Source organism: Balaenoptera borealis (assembly GCF_965194805.1).
Source record: "Balaenoptera borealis genome assembly, chromosome: 5".
NCBI lineage: Eukaryota > Metazoa > Chordata > Mammalia > Artiodactyla > Balaenopteridae > Balaenoptera > Balaenoptera borealis.
The window spans coordinates 87,682,434-87,700,162 of record NC_138862.1 but is presented as its reverse complement, the minus strand read 5'-3'; the positions used below and the strand labels follow the sequence as shown (position 1 = coordinate 87,700,162).

At 35.6% G+C, this 17,729-nt stretch overlaps 1 protein-coding gene across 3 annotated transcripts in view; it reads right to left on the bottom strand.

The window, feature by feature from the left end:
- Window positions 1-17,729, bottom strand: part of GNB4 (G protein subunit beta 4) — a 69,859-nt gene that overhangs the window by 14,549 nt on the left and 37,581 nt on the right. For all 3 annotated transcript variants that reach the window (XM_082394199.1, XM_082394200.1, XM_082394198.1), the window contains 5 exons: window positions 17,276-17,373; window positions 4,816-4,854; window positions 3,984-4,090; window positions 1,695-1,758; window positions 100-262 (listed from right to left, as the gene is read on the bottom strand). In XM_082394199.1, the coding sequence (XP_082250325.1) occupies window positions 100-262; window positions 1,695-1,758; window positions 3,984-4,090; window positions 4,816-4,854; window positions 17,276-17,332 (430 nt within the window). In that variant the 5' untranslated portion in view covers window positions 17,333-17,373. The remainder of the gene's footprint in view (window positions 1-99; window positions 263-1,694; window positions 1,759-3,983; window positions 4,091-4,815; window positions 4,855-17,275; window positions 17,374-17,729) is intronic.

Here is a 17,729-nt window from a genome sequence, read left to right as displayed (position 1 = left end):
GGCCAGCTGATCACACTTTGTCACTCCTTCTCCTTGATCAGCGCATTCTTCAGGAGGAATCAGGTTTAGGAGAAAAGGACAATATGCAGTGAGGCTCACCCGTGTGACCCGGTAACTCTCGGCTCACTCTCACATTTCCCTCTCTGGTTTTCAGGTTATATATAGAGCAGATGTTGTCCAGTCCTCCACAAGCAACATAATTACCAGAGGGAGCATAAGCACAGGTCATCACCCAGGAGGACCTCAAAGGAATAGCATGCATCTGTAGGATAAATACAGCACAAAAACTAAGTCAAGAGCACAAAAACAGTCAGTAATTTTTCAAACCTATTTACAGTGAAGCAAATATTACTGCAATTTAAATGTACTTAAAAAACAGGCCAAGTAAAATAAAGAATGAACTGGTTTGGGAAAGTGAACAACAAAAAATAAAATACTAATGCACACTGAAATGCCTGTTATATTTTCTGTATTATTATCAAATCATTTGGATTGAAGTGCTCTTTTCAGAACGTATTCTTTTAAGAAGAAGAAGAACATATAGGACATTTCAACACTAACAGAGCCACTTGAAATAGTAAGTGTAAATGTTAAAGAACTTAATAAAATTTTTTGGTTTTGCATTAGTGCTCAAAAGATGAATTTCCTCTAACATAACACTGAATAATATAAGTACTGGAGTTGAACAGAATGGTTCTTCCACAAAGAACTACGACCTTCTAATAACACATATTCTGGGCTCAAATTCAAACAATGTAATAGTCTGCACTGATCTACTCATACCACTGTATGATGCCTTATTACCCAACACCAAGCATTTGCAGGTCAGGTAGCAAAGTTTAATGTGAATGGGAACATAAAGGCTAAGTGGCCCATACACAGAATCAACACATTGTGGGATTACTATGCTCTCACTTACCCTAAAAGAATATTTTTCTGTTTTAGGAAAATATAGTTGAAAGACACACTCAATTCTGATTGATACAGAAAAACTATTATATTACAAATGTGTCTTAGCTAGCTTTAAATTCTCAACCAGGCTGAAGTTACTGTTTATTTCACAAAATAGTACTTCTAAATCTTTACTAGAAACAGTGGTGTAAGTGCACACAGAATCTAGAAGTATTTGACTTGTGAGCATTTTCCTGGAGCTTCTTCACGACCACTCAACACCTCTATGTCAGGGGTTCCTTCCAGTGGACACATTAAGAGGACCCACTGGCTTTTACCACCAAGGGATCTAAACAAGTTGTAATGTGCCTCCAATCTACTGTAACTTCTGAGCAGTCCAGAAACACAAATCAATGCCTAGTGTGGACCAAAGAAAACATTCTAGCTTATCCACAACTAAAAATAAAAATTGCAGGGTCGCTGTCACATTAGGAAATGGGACCTTTTAAAAAAATCATTTATATGTAAAACTGATGCACACTGTCTTCTAATATTCAAGTATGAAATATGGGACTCAAATAAGACACACTGAACTATATTCCTGTAGTTGTCATTGGGAATAAAAAAAAAAGGCTAAATATTAAAAGCAAACACTAGGTCTAAAGAAAGAATCTGAGTTAAAATTAATGGAGTAAATTTATCCTGGAAAGAAATTAAAGCTTGAAGTAATAGAATAAAGGAAAGAACTGGTGGACATCAAACCAAATAAAAGGTTATATAAGAGGATGATTAAGAAACTCTACCTTATTTGTTGTATAGCTATCCCAAATAATTAATTTTCCATCTTGGGAAGCACTGACTAGTAGCCTAGAGGAACAAACACAAAAATAACGTGACACTTAGAGGAAAAAAGTAGTTTAAATTAGTTATGCATTGCATTAATGTAGTACAGTTCAGAAAAGACAAAAATAATTTTTCAAATTAAAAACTTGATACCAGAAAATATTCTCACAACTTTAAAAAAAATCTATTCTGCATGCCAAAAAATTTCAACATTAAATTTTTTTAGACATTTTACTAAAAATGTCTCTGGTTATAATTCAACTTTTTCATGGTAATAACATTCTAGTTCTTATTCAAGATTCTGGTAGCTATTAGCCGACTGGTTTAGTATGTACTGACTTAAATATAATGACAGTAGAGTGCATATAAGCCTAAGAACCATGTTTCATTCAATCTAAAAATATCAATTGAGAGCCTGTGAATGCAAGGCAGTGTTATGGGTACAATACAGGCTATACCGCCTACCCTGGGGCCCTCCATCATCTGGTGGAGATAAGACATGTAATAAAATAAATTAGGTAAATGAAAATAGTCAGAGGAGTGGTATAAAATGAAGGCCATAGGAAAACAAATGAGGGACAAATAAGTGCTAACTGGGTTACTCAAGTAGTCTCGCAAAAGAAAACAAGTCTTGAAAAAACGGAATTTCGAAAGCTAAAGATAGAGAAGTCTGTGTTCTATGAGGAGGGTATGTTCCATGGCAAGAGGTGGAAAAATACAACAGGTGTTTCAGGAATTGTGAATTTCCCAGTTACACAGAGTTTGTAAGAAATGGGAAAAACAGTTTAGAAAAGTAGACTGGGCTTAAACTACAGAAAGCTCTGTTTGCCAGGCTAAATATATGAACTCTTGACTAAGTTGCCTGCCACTGAATTTTTTGTTTTGTTTTGGAATTTTATTTTTCACTATGGCATAAAATTCAAAAACTACAAAAGGATAGATATACAGTGAAAAGAATCACCCTCCTGTCCCTATCACCCTTCACTGTAGGTAAATAACATCAGGTTCTTACGTAGTAATTACTGTAAGTTTTATGAAAGGGAAGATCTAACCACAGGGTATGGGATGGAACCTAAAGTTCTTCAAAAATCAGTTGGCATCATCAGCATTGAGTTGAGAAGGACATTAAGTTACAAGTTGATAATCAGAATGGGTAGAAAGACAATGTGAGATAGGTTCTGTTGACACTTTTGGTTCTCTATTAAGATTAATAGTCTTGAGAAAACTATAAGAAAGTAAGAACCATTAACATTGTTTCAAGTGATTGTATTTCGAGTTACACATTTGCTATCTCAATGGATAGATTACTTCTTAAACTTCTTTAAGAAAAAGAATAAAACATTTGGCCTAGCTTTATGTCAGTTGCCAATTATATAATTTTATTTATTCCCTCCTAAGAGGCACAAGTTCTATATTACTGTATTTAAGTATCTTATTTACATCAAGATGTGCCAGGCATTAGCAACAGGTAGCAACATTTTTAGGTTCTCCTGGAAGAAGAGAAAAAATATGCAACTTCTATTAAAAAATAATTTTTTAGTTAAGACTTTTTCCCAATTAGATGAACCAAATCAAAGGAACAAGTCAACCACTATGGAAGCAGTGCCAGATACTCTGCACTATTGCCAGATACTCTGGAAAAAGCACAGACCACACTGTAACCCTATGAACAAAGTAAATCATCACGACCAACCATCCAACTGCAATCCAGATGGCGGCTGTGTGAGTGTGTGTGTGTGTGTGTGTGTGTGTTCAATACACACACACTTGTATGATGGGGTTAGGGGAATAAAAGATGTATTCAACAAAAATGTCACTGTTTTATGTAATTCCATCCTTTGTGAATTTAGGTAATAAATAATTACGGCAATATCTGGTAACTTGTACATAGCAATATTCAACAAATATTTCCTTATTAACTGAAATTTCAATGTTAATACACAATAAAACTGCCTTGGCATGTTAAAAAAAAAACAAAGTATAATACCCCACTACAAAGAAAAGAAATCCTAAATGCTTTTCCTAAATCATTTGATAAAGGATATTTCTGAAAGGTAAATTTGTTTTCCATATTAAAGGTTTCTAAACTTTTAAAGTGTCAATGAATATTTTTATTAAAAGCAAAGAGTTCATATTAGATGCATTTTCTGCAAATACTTCATAGATATAGGTTGTTTCTAAAAAGAAAATGCAAATGATGACTCAACAAAAATAATTCTGCACACAGTCTGAAAATGGCAGGTACAAACCTCGAATCATATCCCCAGTGCATAGCATAGATTTTAGCTAGGTGACCCCTCAGTGTACGTCTTGTTCGCATTTGTATTCGACCCACAGAATCCATATTTGACGTGATCTATAGGAAGTGATGAGAATGTCATTCTTTACCTTAGACATAGCTCAGAAAATAAAGTAGAAACAATTAATAGGCAAAAAAGCAGACTAAAACAAATTTCTAGCTATTGAAGGTATTTTAATACAAACAATTCCTAGAGTCATTATAGGATTAATATGCTGTTCAAGAAAAAGTATGATTTATTTGCACACCTTCCAGTGAGAACATCTTCTGTAGACTATTAAGTAAAAAGAACAGACATACCTTCCAACCTTAGTAAAAAACCAGCCACAAATAAAAATCTAATAGTAGATGATCAAATAGTAAAACATTTCTAATTTTAACTATCTAAAGAAAGCCAATTTTATATTTAAACAGCACATAAAATATGTCCTTAATAAAAATGATCAATATTAATTAAACTAATGAAACCTTCCTAATAGTTTATATAAGAAAAAAAATCTTAACCAGGGCATATCAGAAGAATCAGAAGCTACCTAAAAAGAAACATATACTATATGAATCTACATATTTTTATTGTATTTTTTCGCAGACTTCCATTTTAACAGGTATGCTTTAAAAAGCACTTCTACCAGCATCTGACAAATTACAAAGTGTTTTTAAATAGAGATCTCATTTTTCTTTCAATTAAATACTAATAAAGAGAATCTGAACATCATTTGCATCAGTATCAAGCAGTTTCATGTGAATTAATAAAATGAATTGAGGAAAAATAAAAACTTTACCTGAACAAGCGTGGCATCATTACATGCTTTTCTAGCATCCTGAAGTAAAGAAAGATGATTATACATTTAGATATAGGTATGATTTAAAATAATATTTTCATTGGAAATATAGATTTGAAATATACTTCTTACTGTACCACACAATCTTTATTTTTAAAAGGTTTAATGACATAAAATTCACATAACATAAAATTAACCATTTAAATCACTTTAAGGTGTGTAGTTGTGTTGGTTAGCATATTTACAATGCTGTGCAACCATCACCATTACCTAATTCCAGAACATTTCCATCACTCCAAAAAAAGAAACCCTATACCTTCCAATTCCCTCCTCCCCCATCCCCAGGTGATCACTGATTTACTTTCCAATGGATCGCTCATTCTGGACATTGCATATAAATGGAATCGTACAATATATGACCTTTTTTGTGTCTGGCTTCTTTCACTTAGTGTAATGTTTTCAAGGTTCATTCAGTTGTAGCATGTGTATTTCTTTTTATGGCTGAGTAATATTCCACTGTATAAAAATATGACATTTGGTTTACCCATTAATTAATTTTATGGACATTTATGCTGTTTCTACTTTTTGGTTTTACGATTAATGATGCTTTGAACATAGGTTTTCAATTCTCCTGGGTATATACCTAAAAGTGGAATTGGTGGGTGATACGGTAACTATGTTTAACATTTTAAGAAACTGTCAAATGGTTTTTCACAGTAGCTGCACCATTTTACATATCCACAAGGAATGTATGAGGGTTCCAATTTCTTCCAACACTGTTCTTGTCTTTTTATTCTTCTTCTTTTCAAAAAAAATTATTACAGCCATCTTAGTGGATGTCAAGTGGCAACTTATTGTGGTTTTGATTTGCATTTCCCTAATGATTAGTGATGCTAAGCATCTTTTCATGTGGAGTGTCTTTACATGCGCTTATTAGCCATTTGTATATCTTCTTTGGAGAAATGTCTATCAACTTCTTTGCTCATTTTTAAATTGGGTTATTTGTTTATTGTTGAGTTATAGGAGTTCTTTATATATTCTGGATACTAGGCCCTTATCAGATTATGATTTGCAAATATTTTCTCCCATTCTGTAGGTTGAGTTTTCATTTTCTTGATAGTTTCCTCTGACACACAAGTTTTTATATTTTTGATGAAGACCAATTTGTCTATCTATTTTTTTCTTTCTTGCTTGTGCTTTAGTGTCATATTAAACTGTTGCCTAATTCAAGGTCACAAAGATTAACAACTAGGTTTACTTCTAAAAATTCTACACTTTCAGCTGTTATATTTAGGTGCCATTTTGAGTTAATTTTTATATATGGTATGAGGTAGGAGTCCAAACTCATTCTTTTACATGTGGATATCTAGCTGTCCCAGCAATATTTGTTGAAAAGACTATTCTTTCCCTATTGAATTGTCTTGTTACCCTTGCTAAAAAATCAACTGGCCATAGATACATGGCTTTATATATAGACACACAATTCTATTCTATTGCACAAATATATTTTTGGTTTATGGTTAAAAGATTTTTAATTGCATCCCCCGAATAAACTGAACTAGACTGATTTAATAAGCCCATCGTATTCAGAGTTATATTTGTTAATAAGCTTCACCAAAAAGCAAGAGTTCTGAGTTCCCTTCTATTTGTTCTGGCAACTACAAATTGAGGTGATGGGAAGAATATTTACAGTATAATCCAAGTCACTTCAGAAATATTTTTAAAAATATATAGTACTTGAAAACTGGACAGATACATGTAAAAGAATGAAATTAGAACATTTTCTAATACCATATACAAAAATAAACTCAAAATGGATTAAAGACCTAAATGTAAGACCAGAAACCATAAAACTCCTAGAAGAAAGCATAGGCAGAACACTCTTTTACATAAATCGTACCAACATTTTTTTTGGCTATGTCTTCTAAAGCAAAGGAAATAAAACCAAAAATAAACAAATGGAATCTAATTAAACTTAAAATCTTTGCACAGCAAAGGAAACCATCCACAAAACGAAAAGAAAGTTAGACAAAATAAGACAGCAGAGAAATATGTTCCAGACAAAGGAACAAGATAAAACCCGAGATGAACAACTAAATGAAGTGGAGATGGGCAATCTGCTTGAAAAAGAATTCAGAGAAATGATAGTAAAGATGATCCAAGATCTTGCAAAAAGAATAGAGGCACAGACCGAGAAGATACAAGAAATGTTTAAAAAGAGCTAGAAGATTTAAAGAACAAAGGGAGATGAACAATACAATAACTGAAGTGAACAATATACTAAAAGGAATCAATAACAGAATAAATGAAGCAGAAGAACGAATAAGTGAGCTGGAAGACAGATTGGTGGAAATCACTGCTGCAAAACAGAACAAAGGAAAAAAAGAATGAAAAGAAATGAGGACAGTCCAAGAGACCTCTGGGACAACATTAAATGCACCAACATGTGCATTATAGGAGTCCCAGAAGGAGAAGAGAGTGAAAGGCACAGAGAGTCCCATACAGGATAAACCCAAGAAGGAACACACCAAGATACATATTAATTAAACTGATAAAAATTAAAGACAAAGAGAAAATATTAAAAGCAACAAGGGAAAAGCAACAGACAACAAACAAAGGAATCCCCATATGGTTGTCAGCTGATTTTTCAGCAGAAACTCCACAGGCCAGAAGGAAGTGGCACAATATATTTAAAGTTATGAAAGGGAAAAACCTACAAGCAAGAAGACTCTACCCAGCAAGGCTCTCGTTCAGATTTGGCAGAGAAATCAAAAGCTTTACAGATAAGCAAAAGCTAAGAGAATTTAACACCACCAAACCAGCTTTACAACAAATGTTAAAGGAACATCTCTAGACAGAAAAGAAAAGGCCACAACTAGAAACAAGAAAATTACAAAAAGGAATGCTCACCAGTAAAGGCAAACATAGAGTAAAGGTAGAAAATCATCCCCAAACAAATATGGTATCAAAACCAGCTATCATGAGGAGAATGCAAATGCAGGATATTTGAAATGTATTTGAAATTAAAAGACCAGCAAATCAAAACAATCTTGTATATATATAGACTGCTGTATCAAAACCTCATGATAACCACAAACTGAAAATCTATGATAGATACACACACAAAAAAAGAAAAAGTAATCCAAATACAAGACTAAAGATAGTCATCAAATCACAGGAGAACAAAGGGGGAAGAAAAAAGACCTACCAAAACAAATCCTAAGCAATTAACAAAATGGCAATAAGAAAAACATATCAATAATTACCTTAAATGTAAATGGATTAAATGCTCCAACCAAAAGACACAGAGTGGCTGAATGGATGCAAAAACAAGACCTGTACATATGCTGTCTACAAGAGACCCACTTCAGATCTAGGGACACATACAGACTGAAAGTGAGGGGATGTAAAAAGGTATTCCATGCAAATAGAAATCAAAAGAAAGCTGGAGTACCAATACTCATATCAAACAAAGTCGACTTTATTTTTTTAATTTTTTTAAATCAAAGTAGAGTTGATTTACAATGTTGTGCCAATCTCTGCTATACAGCCAAGTTGACTCAGTTTTACACATATATACTTTTTTTTTTAATATTCTTTTCCATTTTGGTTTATCCCAGGAGATTGGATATGGTTCCCTGTGCTATACAATAGGACCTTGTTGTTTAACCATTCTAAATGTAATAGTTTGCACCTACCAACTCCAAATTCCCAGTCCATCCCTCTCCTTCTCCCCTCCCCCTTTGCAACCACAAGTCTGATCTCTGTGTCACAAGTCTGATCTCTATCTCTGCAAATCTGGTTCTGTTTTGCAGATAGGTTCATTTGTGCCATACTTTAGATTCCACATATAAGTGATATCATATGGTATTTGTCTTTCTCTTTCTGGCTTACTTTGCCTGTGTGCCACAACTAGAGAGCCCACGCACTGCAATTACTGAGCCCATGCGCTCTGGAGCCTGTGCGCCACAACTAGAGAGAAGCCCACACACTGCAACGAAGAGCCTGTGTGCCACAACAAAAGATCCCACATGCCGCAACTAAGACCCTGCAGTGGAAGGGCAGAGTCTTAACCACTGAACCACCAGGGAAGTCCTCCTTATATATTTTTTTCTTCTCTGATTGCCATGGCTAGGACTTCCAAAACCATGTTGAATAAAAGTGGTGAGAGTGGACATCCTTGTTCCTGATGTTAGAGGAAATGCTTTCAGCTTTTCACCATTAAGTATGATGTTTGCTGTGGGTTTGTCATATATGGTCTTTATTATGTTGGTAGTTTCTCTCGATGCCCATTTTCTGGAGAGTTTTTTATCATAAATGGGTGTTGAATTGTGTCAAAAGCTTTTTCTGCATCTACTGAGATGATCATATGGTGTTTATTCTTCAATTTCTTAATGTGGTGTATCACGCTGATTGATTTGCGGATATTGAAAAATCCTTGCATCCTTGGAATAAATCCCACTTGATCATTATGTATGATCCTTTTAATGTATATTGGGTCTGGCTTACTAGTATTTTGTTGAGAATTTTTGCATTTATGTTCATCAGTGATACTAGCCTGTAATTTTCTTTTTTTTGTGGTACCTTTGTCTGGTTTTAGTATCAGGGTGATGGTGGCCACACAGAATGAGATTGGGAGTGTTCTTTCCTCTGCAATTTTTTGGAATAGTTTCAGAAGGATAAGTGTTAACTCTCCTCTAAATGTTTGATAGAATTCGCCTGTGAAGCCATCTGGTCCTGGACTTTTGTTTGTTGGAGGTTTTTTAGTCACAGTTTCAATTTCAGTACTTGTGATTCTGCTGTTCATATTTTCTATTTCTTCCTGGTTCAGCCTTGGAAGGTTGTACCTTTCTAAGAATTTGTCCATTTCTTCTAGGTTGTCCAGCTTATTGTCATATAGTTGCCTGTAGTAGTCTCTTATGATCCTTTGTATTTCTGTGGTGTCCATTGTAGCTTCTCCTTTTTCATTTCTAATTTTATTGATTTGAGCTCTCTCCCTTTTTTCTTGATGACTCTGGCTAAAGCTTTATCAATTCTGTTTATGTTTTCAAAGAAGCAGCTTTTAGTTTAGACAAATATTGTATGGTATCACTTAGATGTGGAATCTAAAGAATAAAACAAACTAGTCAATAAAACAAAAAAGAAAAAGACTTACAGATATAGAGAGCAAACTACTGGTTACCAGTGGGGAGAGGGAAGAGGGAGGGGCAAGATAGGCTTAGGAAATTAAGAGGTATAAACTACTATGTATAAAATAAATAAGCTACAAGGACATATTACACAACACAGGGAATATAGCCAGTATTTTATAATAACTATAAATGGAATATAACCTTTAAAAATTATGAATCACTATGTTGTACATCTGAAACGTATATAATATTGTACAACTATACCTCAATTAAAATTTTTTAATTAAAAAATAACACTTCTTTAAGATACTTTGCAAGTATACTGTATACAGGTGCTATTAGAAATAAAATACTTTTGATCTAACATGATAAAAAGATACAGTATGTCAGGAAAATAATTTTTTATATAATGAGTTATATTTTTTTATTAAAAGCAAATTCCCTACATGTAAGCAGGTGTTTTTGCCTAAGTATTATAGGGTAGCCTTTCAAAGAGACCTTTAATTTTTACACAAACTGAAGAGAATTATTAAAAGGAAGATAGTGAAACAAAAATTAATGTAACAAAATAAGTAACGGCAAGCAAAGAACATGTTTAATAAGCAACAAAATGTTTTAAATCAAGTTTATCAGTTAATAATAAATTTAGAGGATTCATATACATGGGAAGCACAATTAATTCTTCCGACTAGATTTGTTCCAATTTTTTCCCCCAAAGGTTAGGGTAGTGTTGTCTTCAACTTTGTTCTTCCCCAGTGTGCTGTGCACGCTTCTGTGCAGAGAGGCACACACGATTTGTTGAATTACTGTCCCCAAAGGACAACCTGTTCCATTCAGCCAGGGGATGCCTGCCACCGTCTGCAACAAAGACTGGATAAGTATGCAATCTTTTTGGCGGCCTTTTCAACCTATTTATAAGTACTTAGACTATTTCTATGTAAGGGTGTTCATAAGTAGTTACACAAACATATGATTTGATTCTCTCATTCTCAGATTGTGGGTTTAGAAACCTCATTTGGCAAGGAATAATTTAGCCCACTTTCCTACAATGAAAAGAATTTCCAGAAACAACAGTGACAGCCTGAGCCATGCCCAAAAATGCTGGAGTAGAAGACAATTCTATAAAAAGACCTGATTTTAAGCTTTATGAAAATGAACTATCACGGTTTAGATCATCTTTCTTAATTCAGTCATTCAATTAAAAAAATCTGTTGCACACTGTGTCATGTACCATGCTAGGCACCATGGATAGAGCAGCAGACAAACCAAAAATCCCTGCCCTCATAGACCTTACCTTAATATTAACAACACAATTAAAACACTGCAAGTTAAAATTACTGAACTTATGAACACTTTTATCCATTATAAAACTGAATATAAGAGAATCATTCCCAATTAACAGCTGAATTCCTTATTGCCCACCTTAAGAAATAAAGCTCTGCTATTAATATCTTTGTGCAAAATAAAAGTGGTGTTTCTCACTCCAAATCAAACAAGTAACAATTACAAAAGACAATCTACATTTTCTCTATTTCTGTTTTTTTAATTTAAAATGAATTATAGTTAATCAATGCTACTCCAATATAAAATAAAATAAACTTTTAAAATGAATCATGTATTGCACCAAATAGCATATATTTCTATTATGTCATCTGTTTATACCACAGTTAAATATATAGTTAAATTATATTTCTGGAATTAAGGGGGGAAAAAATAAGAAAGAAGGAAGAAATGGTCTTTAAATATAGCATGACATGATGAAACTGATAAGAAAAGTACATGGTATTTTACATACACGTGGTTACTTGAAATCATGGAAGATGATTCAGTGAGCAACTATGCCCATGACATTCTGCTTGGATGCTGGTGAGATACAAAGATAATTAAAACACAGAATTTCCCAGCCAAGTACAGGTAGTAAAGACAAATGTGCACAAGGAGCTATAATACAAGGTGGGCTGTAATCAGCCTTGTAACACAAATCCAAAGGGCTGTACAAGTAAGGAACTGCTGGCATTGATCTAAATCCTTTACATGTCATTCTGTTTTACTCCTCTCCGCAAACCTATACAGTGGGCAAAGACATTGAGCATCAAAAAAAGCTGTAAACATGTCCTGGCCACAAAATAATTAAAAGATGGAATCCATGTCCTTTTCACCAGGCAATGCTGCCTTCCAACAAAAGAATAAGAAATCCAAGTGCAGGACTCTGGTGAGGCTTTTTAGAGGAAGACTAGGATTCAATGAACAGAAGTCCCAGGAACAAAATTAGAGCAGAGGTAGTATAATTCCAGGAAAAGGAAACGATTTGAAGAAAGGCAACAAAGTGGAAAAGAGCAATGCATGTTCAGGGAATGACAACCAGATTCATGTGGCTATAGCACAGGCTACAGAGCCAGATCTGAGCAGATATGATGGGGAGGCAGGGCCACAGGAGTACCTATGGCACGGGCTCTGGAGCAAAAATACACCTGGATTGAGTCCTGGATCTACCACTTCATAGTTATGTTACCTTTGCCAGTTACTCAATCTCACTGAGGCTCAGTCTCCTCAGCTACGAAGTAACACCATCTACCTCATAGGGTTGCTACAAGCATTAAATGAGATCAGCACATGACCAAGTGATTGGCCAGTCACTCCAGACAAGAATACCACAAGAAATGAAAATTGCAGGCCAATATCCCTGATGAACATAGATTCAAAAATATTAACAAACAGAATTCAACAACACATCAAAAGGATCATACACCATGATCAAGTGGGATTTATTCAAGGGATGCAAGGATGGTTCAATGCCCACAAATCAATCAATGTGATACACCACATTAACAAAATGAAGGATAAATATCATAAAATCACCTCAGCAGATGCAGAAAAAGCTTTCGACAAAATTCAATATTCAATATCCATTTATGATAAAAACTCTCAACAAAGTGGATATAGAGGGAATGCACCTCAACATGATAAAGGCCATATATGACATATATAACATACTCAATGGTGAAAAGCTGAAAGCTTTCCCTCTAAGATCAGGAGCAAGGCAAGGATGCCCATGCTTGCCACTTTGATTCAGAATAGTATTGGAAGTCCTAACCAGAGTGATTAGGCAAAGAAAAGAAATAAAGGGCATCCAAATTTGATAGGAAGAAGTAAAACTATTGCTACTTGCAGATGACATGATATTATATACAGAAAACACTAAAGACTCCATCAGAACTGAGAACTAATAAATGAATTTGGTAAAGTTGCAGGATACAAAATAAATATACAGAAATCAACTGCATTTCTATACACCAATAAAGAACTATCAGAAAGAGAAATTAAGAAAACAATCCCATTTACAATTGCATCAAATAGGATAAATTACCTAGAAATAAATTTAACCAAGAAGATGAAAGACCTGTACACTGAAAACTAAGACACTGATGAAAGAAATTGAAGATGACACAAATAAATGAAAAGATATTCTGTGCTTACAGACTGGAAGAATACTGTTAAAATGTCCCTACTACCCAAAACAATCTACAGATTCGATGCAATCTCTATCAAAATCCCAATAACATTTTCCACAGAAACAGAACAAACAATTCTAAAATTTGTATAAAACCAGAAAAGACCCCAAACAGCCAAATCAAGCTTGAGAAAGAAGAACAAAGTTGGAGGCATCACATGCCCTGATTTCAAGCTATATTACAAAGCTATAGTAATTAAGACAGTATGATATTGGCACAAAAACAGATACATAGATCAATGGAACAGAACAGACAGCAGAGAAATACATCCACACATATATGATCAATTAATTTACAACAAAGGAGCCAAGAATACATAATGGGGAAAAGACAGTCTCTTCAATAAGTGGTGTTGGGAAAACTGGACAGCTACGTGCAAAAGAATGAAACTGGACCACTATCTTACATCACACACAAAAATTAACTCAAAATGGATCAAAGACCTGAATGCAAGATCTGAAATCATAAAACTCCTGGAAGAAAACATATGCGGTAAGCTCCCTGACATCAGTCTTCGTGATGATTTTTTGGATTTGACCACAAAAGCAAAGATAACAAAAGCAAAAATAAACAAGTGGGACTACATTAAACTAAAAAGCTTCTGACAGCAAAGAAAACCATCAATAAAATGAAAAGGCAACCTACTGAATGGGAAAAATATTTGTAAATCGTATATCTGATAAGGGATTAATATCCACAACATATAAAGAACTCATAGAACTCAACAGAAAAATAAAACAATCTGATTTTTAAAATGGGCGGAAGGGGACTTCCCTGGTGGTGCAGTGGTTAAGAATCCGCCTGCCAATGCAGGGGACATGGGTTCGAGCCCTGGTCCGGGAAGATCCCACATGCCACAGAACAACTAAGCCCGTGCACCACAACTACTGAGCCTGTGCTCTAGAGCCCGTAAGCCACAACTACTGAGCCTGTGTGCCACAACTACTGCAGCCTGCGTGCCTAGAGCCTGTGCTCCGCAACAAAGAGAAGCCACCGCAGCGAGAGGCCCGTGCACCAAAACAGAGCAGCCCCCACTCGCCGCAACTAGAGAAAGCCCGTGTGCAGCAGTGAAGACCCAACGTAGCCAAAAAATAAAATAATAAAAATAAATAAAATGGGCAGAGGGTCTGACTGGCATTTTTCCAAAGGAGACATACAGATGGCCAACAGGTACATGAAAATGTGTTCAACATCACTAATCATCAAGGAAATGCAAATAAAAACCACAACGAGACAGCAACTCACATCTGTCAGAATGGCTATCATCAAAAAGAGAAGAAATAGCAAGTGTTGACAAGGATGTGGAGAAAAGGGAACACTGAGTACTGATGGTGGGACTGTAAATTGGTGTAGCCATTATGGAAAACAGTATGTAGGTTCCTCAAAAATTAAAAAAAGAACCACCATATGATCCAACAGTTCCACTTCTGGGTATTTATCTAAAGAAAACAAAAACCCTAACTCAGGGCTTCCCTGGTGGCGCAGTGGTTGAGAATCTGCCTGCCAATGCAGGGGACACGGGTTTGAGCCCTGGTCTGGGAAGATCCCATATGCCACGGAGCAACTAGGCCCGTGAGCCACAATTACTGAGCCTGCGCGTCTGGAGCCTGTGCTCCACAACAAGAGAGGCCGCGATAATGAGAGGCCCGCACACCGTGATGAAGGGTGGCCCCCACTTGCCCCAACTAGAGAAAGCCCTCGCACAGAAACGAAGACCCAACACAGCCATAAATAATAAATAAATAAATTTAAAAAAAAAAAACCCTAACTCAAAAAGATATATGCACCCCCATGTTCACTGCAGCATTATTTACAATAATCAAGATATGGAAACAACCTAAGTATCTGTTGACAGATGAAAGGATAAGAAAATGTGAGATACGTACACACACACACACATACATACACACAATGGAATATTATTCAGCCATAAAATAGACTACCTTGGGGCTTCCCTGGTGGCGCAGTGGTTGAGAATCTGCCTGCCAATGCAGGGGACACGGGTTCGAGCCCTGGTCTGGGAAGATCCCACATGCCGCGGAGCAACTGGGCCCGTGAGCCACAACTACTGAGCCTGCGCATCTGGAGCCCGTGCTCCGCAGCAAGAGAGAGGCCACGATAGTGAGAGGCCCATGCACCGCGATGAAGAGTGGCCCCCGCTTGCCGCAACTGGAGACAGCCCTCACACAGAAACGAAGACCCAACACAGCCAAAAATAAATAAATAAATAAATAAAAAAAATAAAAGACCTATAAAAAAAAAAGACTACCTTGCCATTTGTGGTGACAACATGGATGGACCTTGAGGGCATTACACTAAGGGAAATATGTCAGACAGAGAAAGACAAATACCACATAATCTCACTTATATGTGCAAGCTAAAAAAAGACAAAAAACAAAAAACCAAGCTTACAGATACAGAGAAAAGATTTTTAAAAATGAGACGGCCACGTGACCAATGTGCTTGGCCAATCAGTCACTCCTGCTCAGCATCTGGAGCAAGTGACACAAAGCAGAGATGGTAGAGAATCCATTCTGGTGGTGGTAGCAACATCTAACTCAGAGATTAGCCTATGAAGGCTTCTCTAATCATCCCAGAAAAAATAAATCCCTCCTTTGTTTTGACAGGTTTGTTCAGACACCTAAGGTAACCACTCAGAGTTCTCATTCACATCTAAATCATTAACTTCCTTGAATTCCTGGTGATAAGAATGATTATGATTTTAATCTGCTCAGAATCAACATTTTTCTGCTGAGTGTTCTTCCCCCATCCCTTGTTTTTCCTGCTCCTTTCCTCTCTTTCCTGTAATATCTTTGCATAGATCCTATGATTGTTCCTTTTTTCTTATGCTTCACTTTTAAATTACATAAGTAATTCTGAAATCGCTACCGCAAAAGATTCATACTGGAGAGATCACAGCAGTGTTCCAAGTTCCTAATAACTTGGATTCTCCCTGCATCGTTATGAAGTTTTTCGTTTATATTTGTAAGTTGTTTAGCTCTTACTTTTCCCTGTGAAAAGAAGTAGGCAGCAGCAGGCTACACGTAATTCAGTCTCTCCTCTACCTTCTCACCAAGAGGCTTCCTAAAAGACAGCATGTCTATATCCTTTCATATTTATCTCTGCCTTCCTTGATATTTCTCAGTCCAGGGAAGCATCTGTTTCCACTGTTCCAAAAGAAAGGAACGATGTTGTCCCTGAGAGAATATGAGATTTACAGTCGCAGAAGCCCTCTCTCAGAGCCTTTCCACACCCTAACATTTGACAACTTTTCCCCACTCTATTAGGTTTTGAAGTTCTAAGTGTCTTTAATTTTGTTAAAGATGAAGCTTGTATTTGTTCCTTATGCTCTTTATTGTTTTGATTTCCAAGAGTAAAGATGACAGACGTCTTCATTATGCCACGAATCATTTTTAATGTTTTTCTGCAATCTAATAATTTAGAGATTAATTTTCTAATATATTACATTATGTGATATTATGATATTATGTAACATTATGATATTACATTGTGCCTCATCATACCAAAAATCAAACTATGATTCCAGGTGTGTGAGTAGAAGAGAATTACCATGTCAGCAGAGATTACATGTACACTATTAACTTCTTAGGGACACAGAGGCCGTTGGACCACAAAGGTATTTGTTAGGAATGATTTTTGGAGAGATCTTTAGAGGCATGATAAAAACAAATTGACCATTTCTCACCTTATAAATTATTTAATATATGTAGACTGATAAACTAACGCACAAATTTTGTTCATCGCTGGTATTACATAAAAATGTTAAAATTTCAAAATGAAAAAGTTTGCTCTTACCTGGATCTGATTCCGCAGCTGCTCGGCTTCCTGCCGCAACTGTTCCAGCTCACTCATACTTGAATTTGTTTATCTCAGAAACTAACAAATGAAAGTCACTATTCAAAAAGAAAGAGAGAGAGACTGACTCAGTTCTCCATTTACATATTAATCTACTTTTTAAATATTGACATGTAACTTCCTTTTGGTCCCTCTGAAACTCAAGTGAGATAATTATTACTGGAACTTAAAACTGCTTAGTAAATATAGATCTAGATTATTTACTAAAGGACTTTATGGAGGAATGGGATCAGAGGAGGGAAGAGACAGCTTGAGTTGCAGTATTCAAGACTTAATTATAGTGAATCAGTACTAGAATGGAGTCCAGGGAGAAATACTTTACAACAGTTTCAAGGGCACCAACAGACATCCGCACTTGGGTGCCTAACAGGCACCTCAACTTACTTCAAAATTG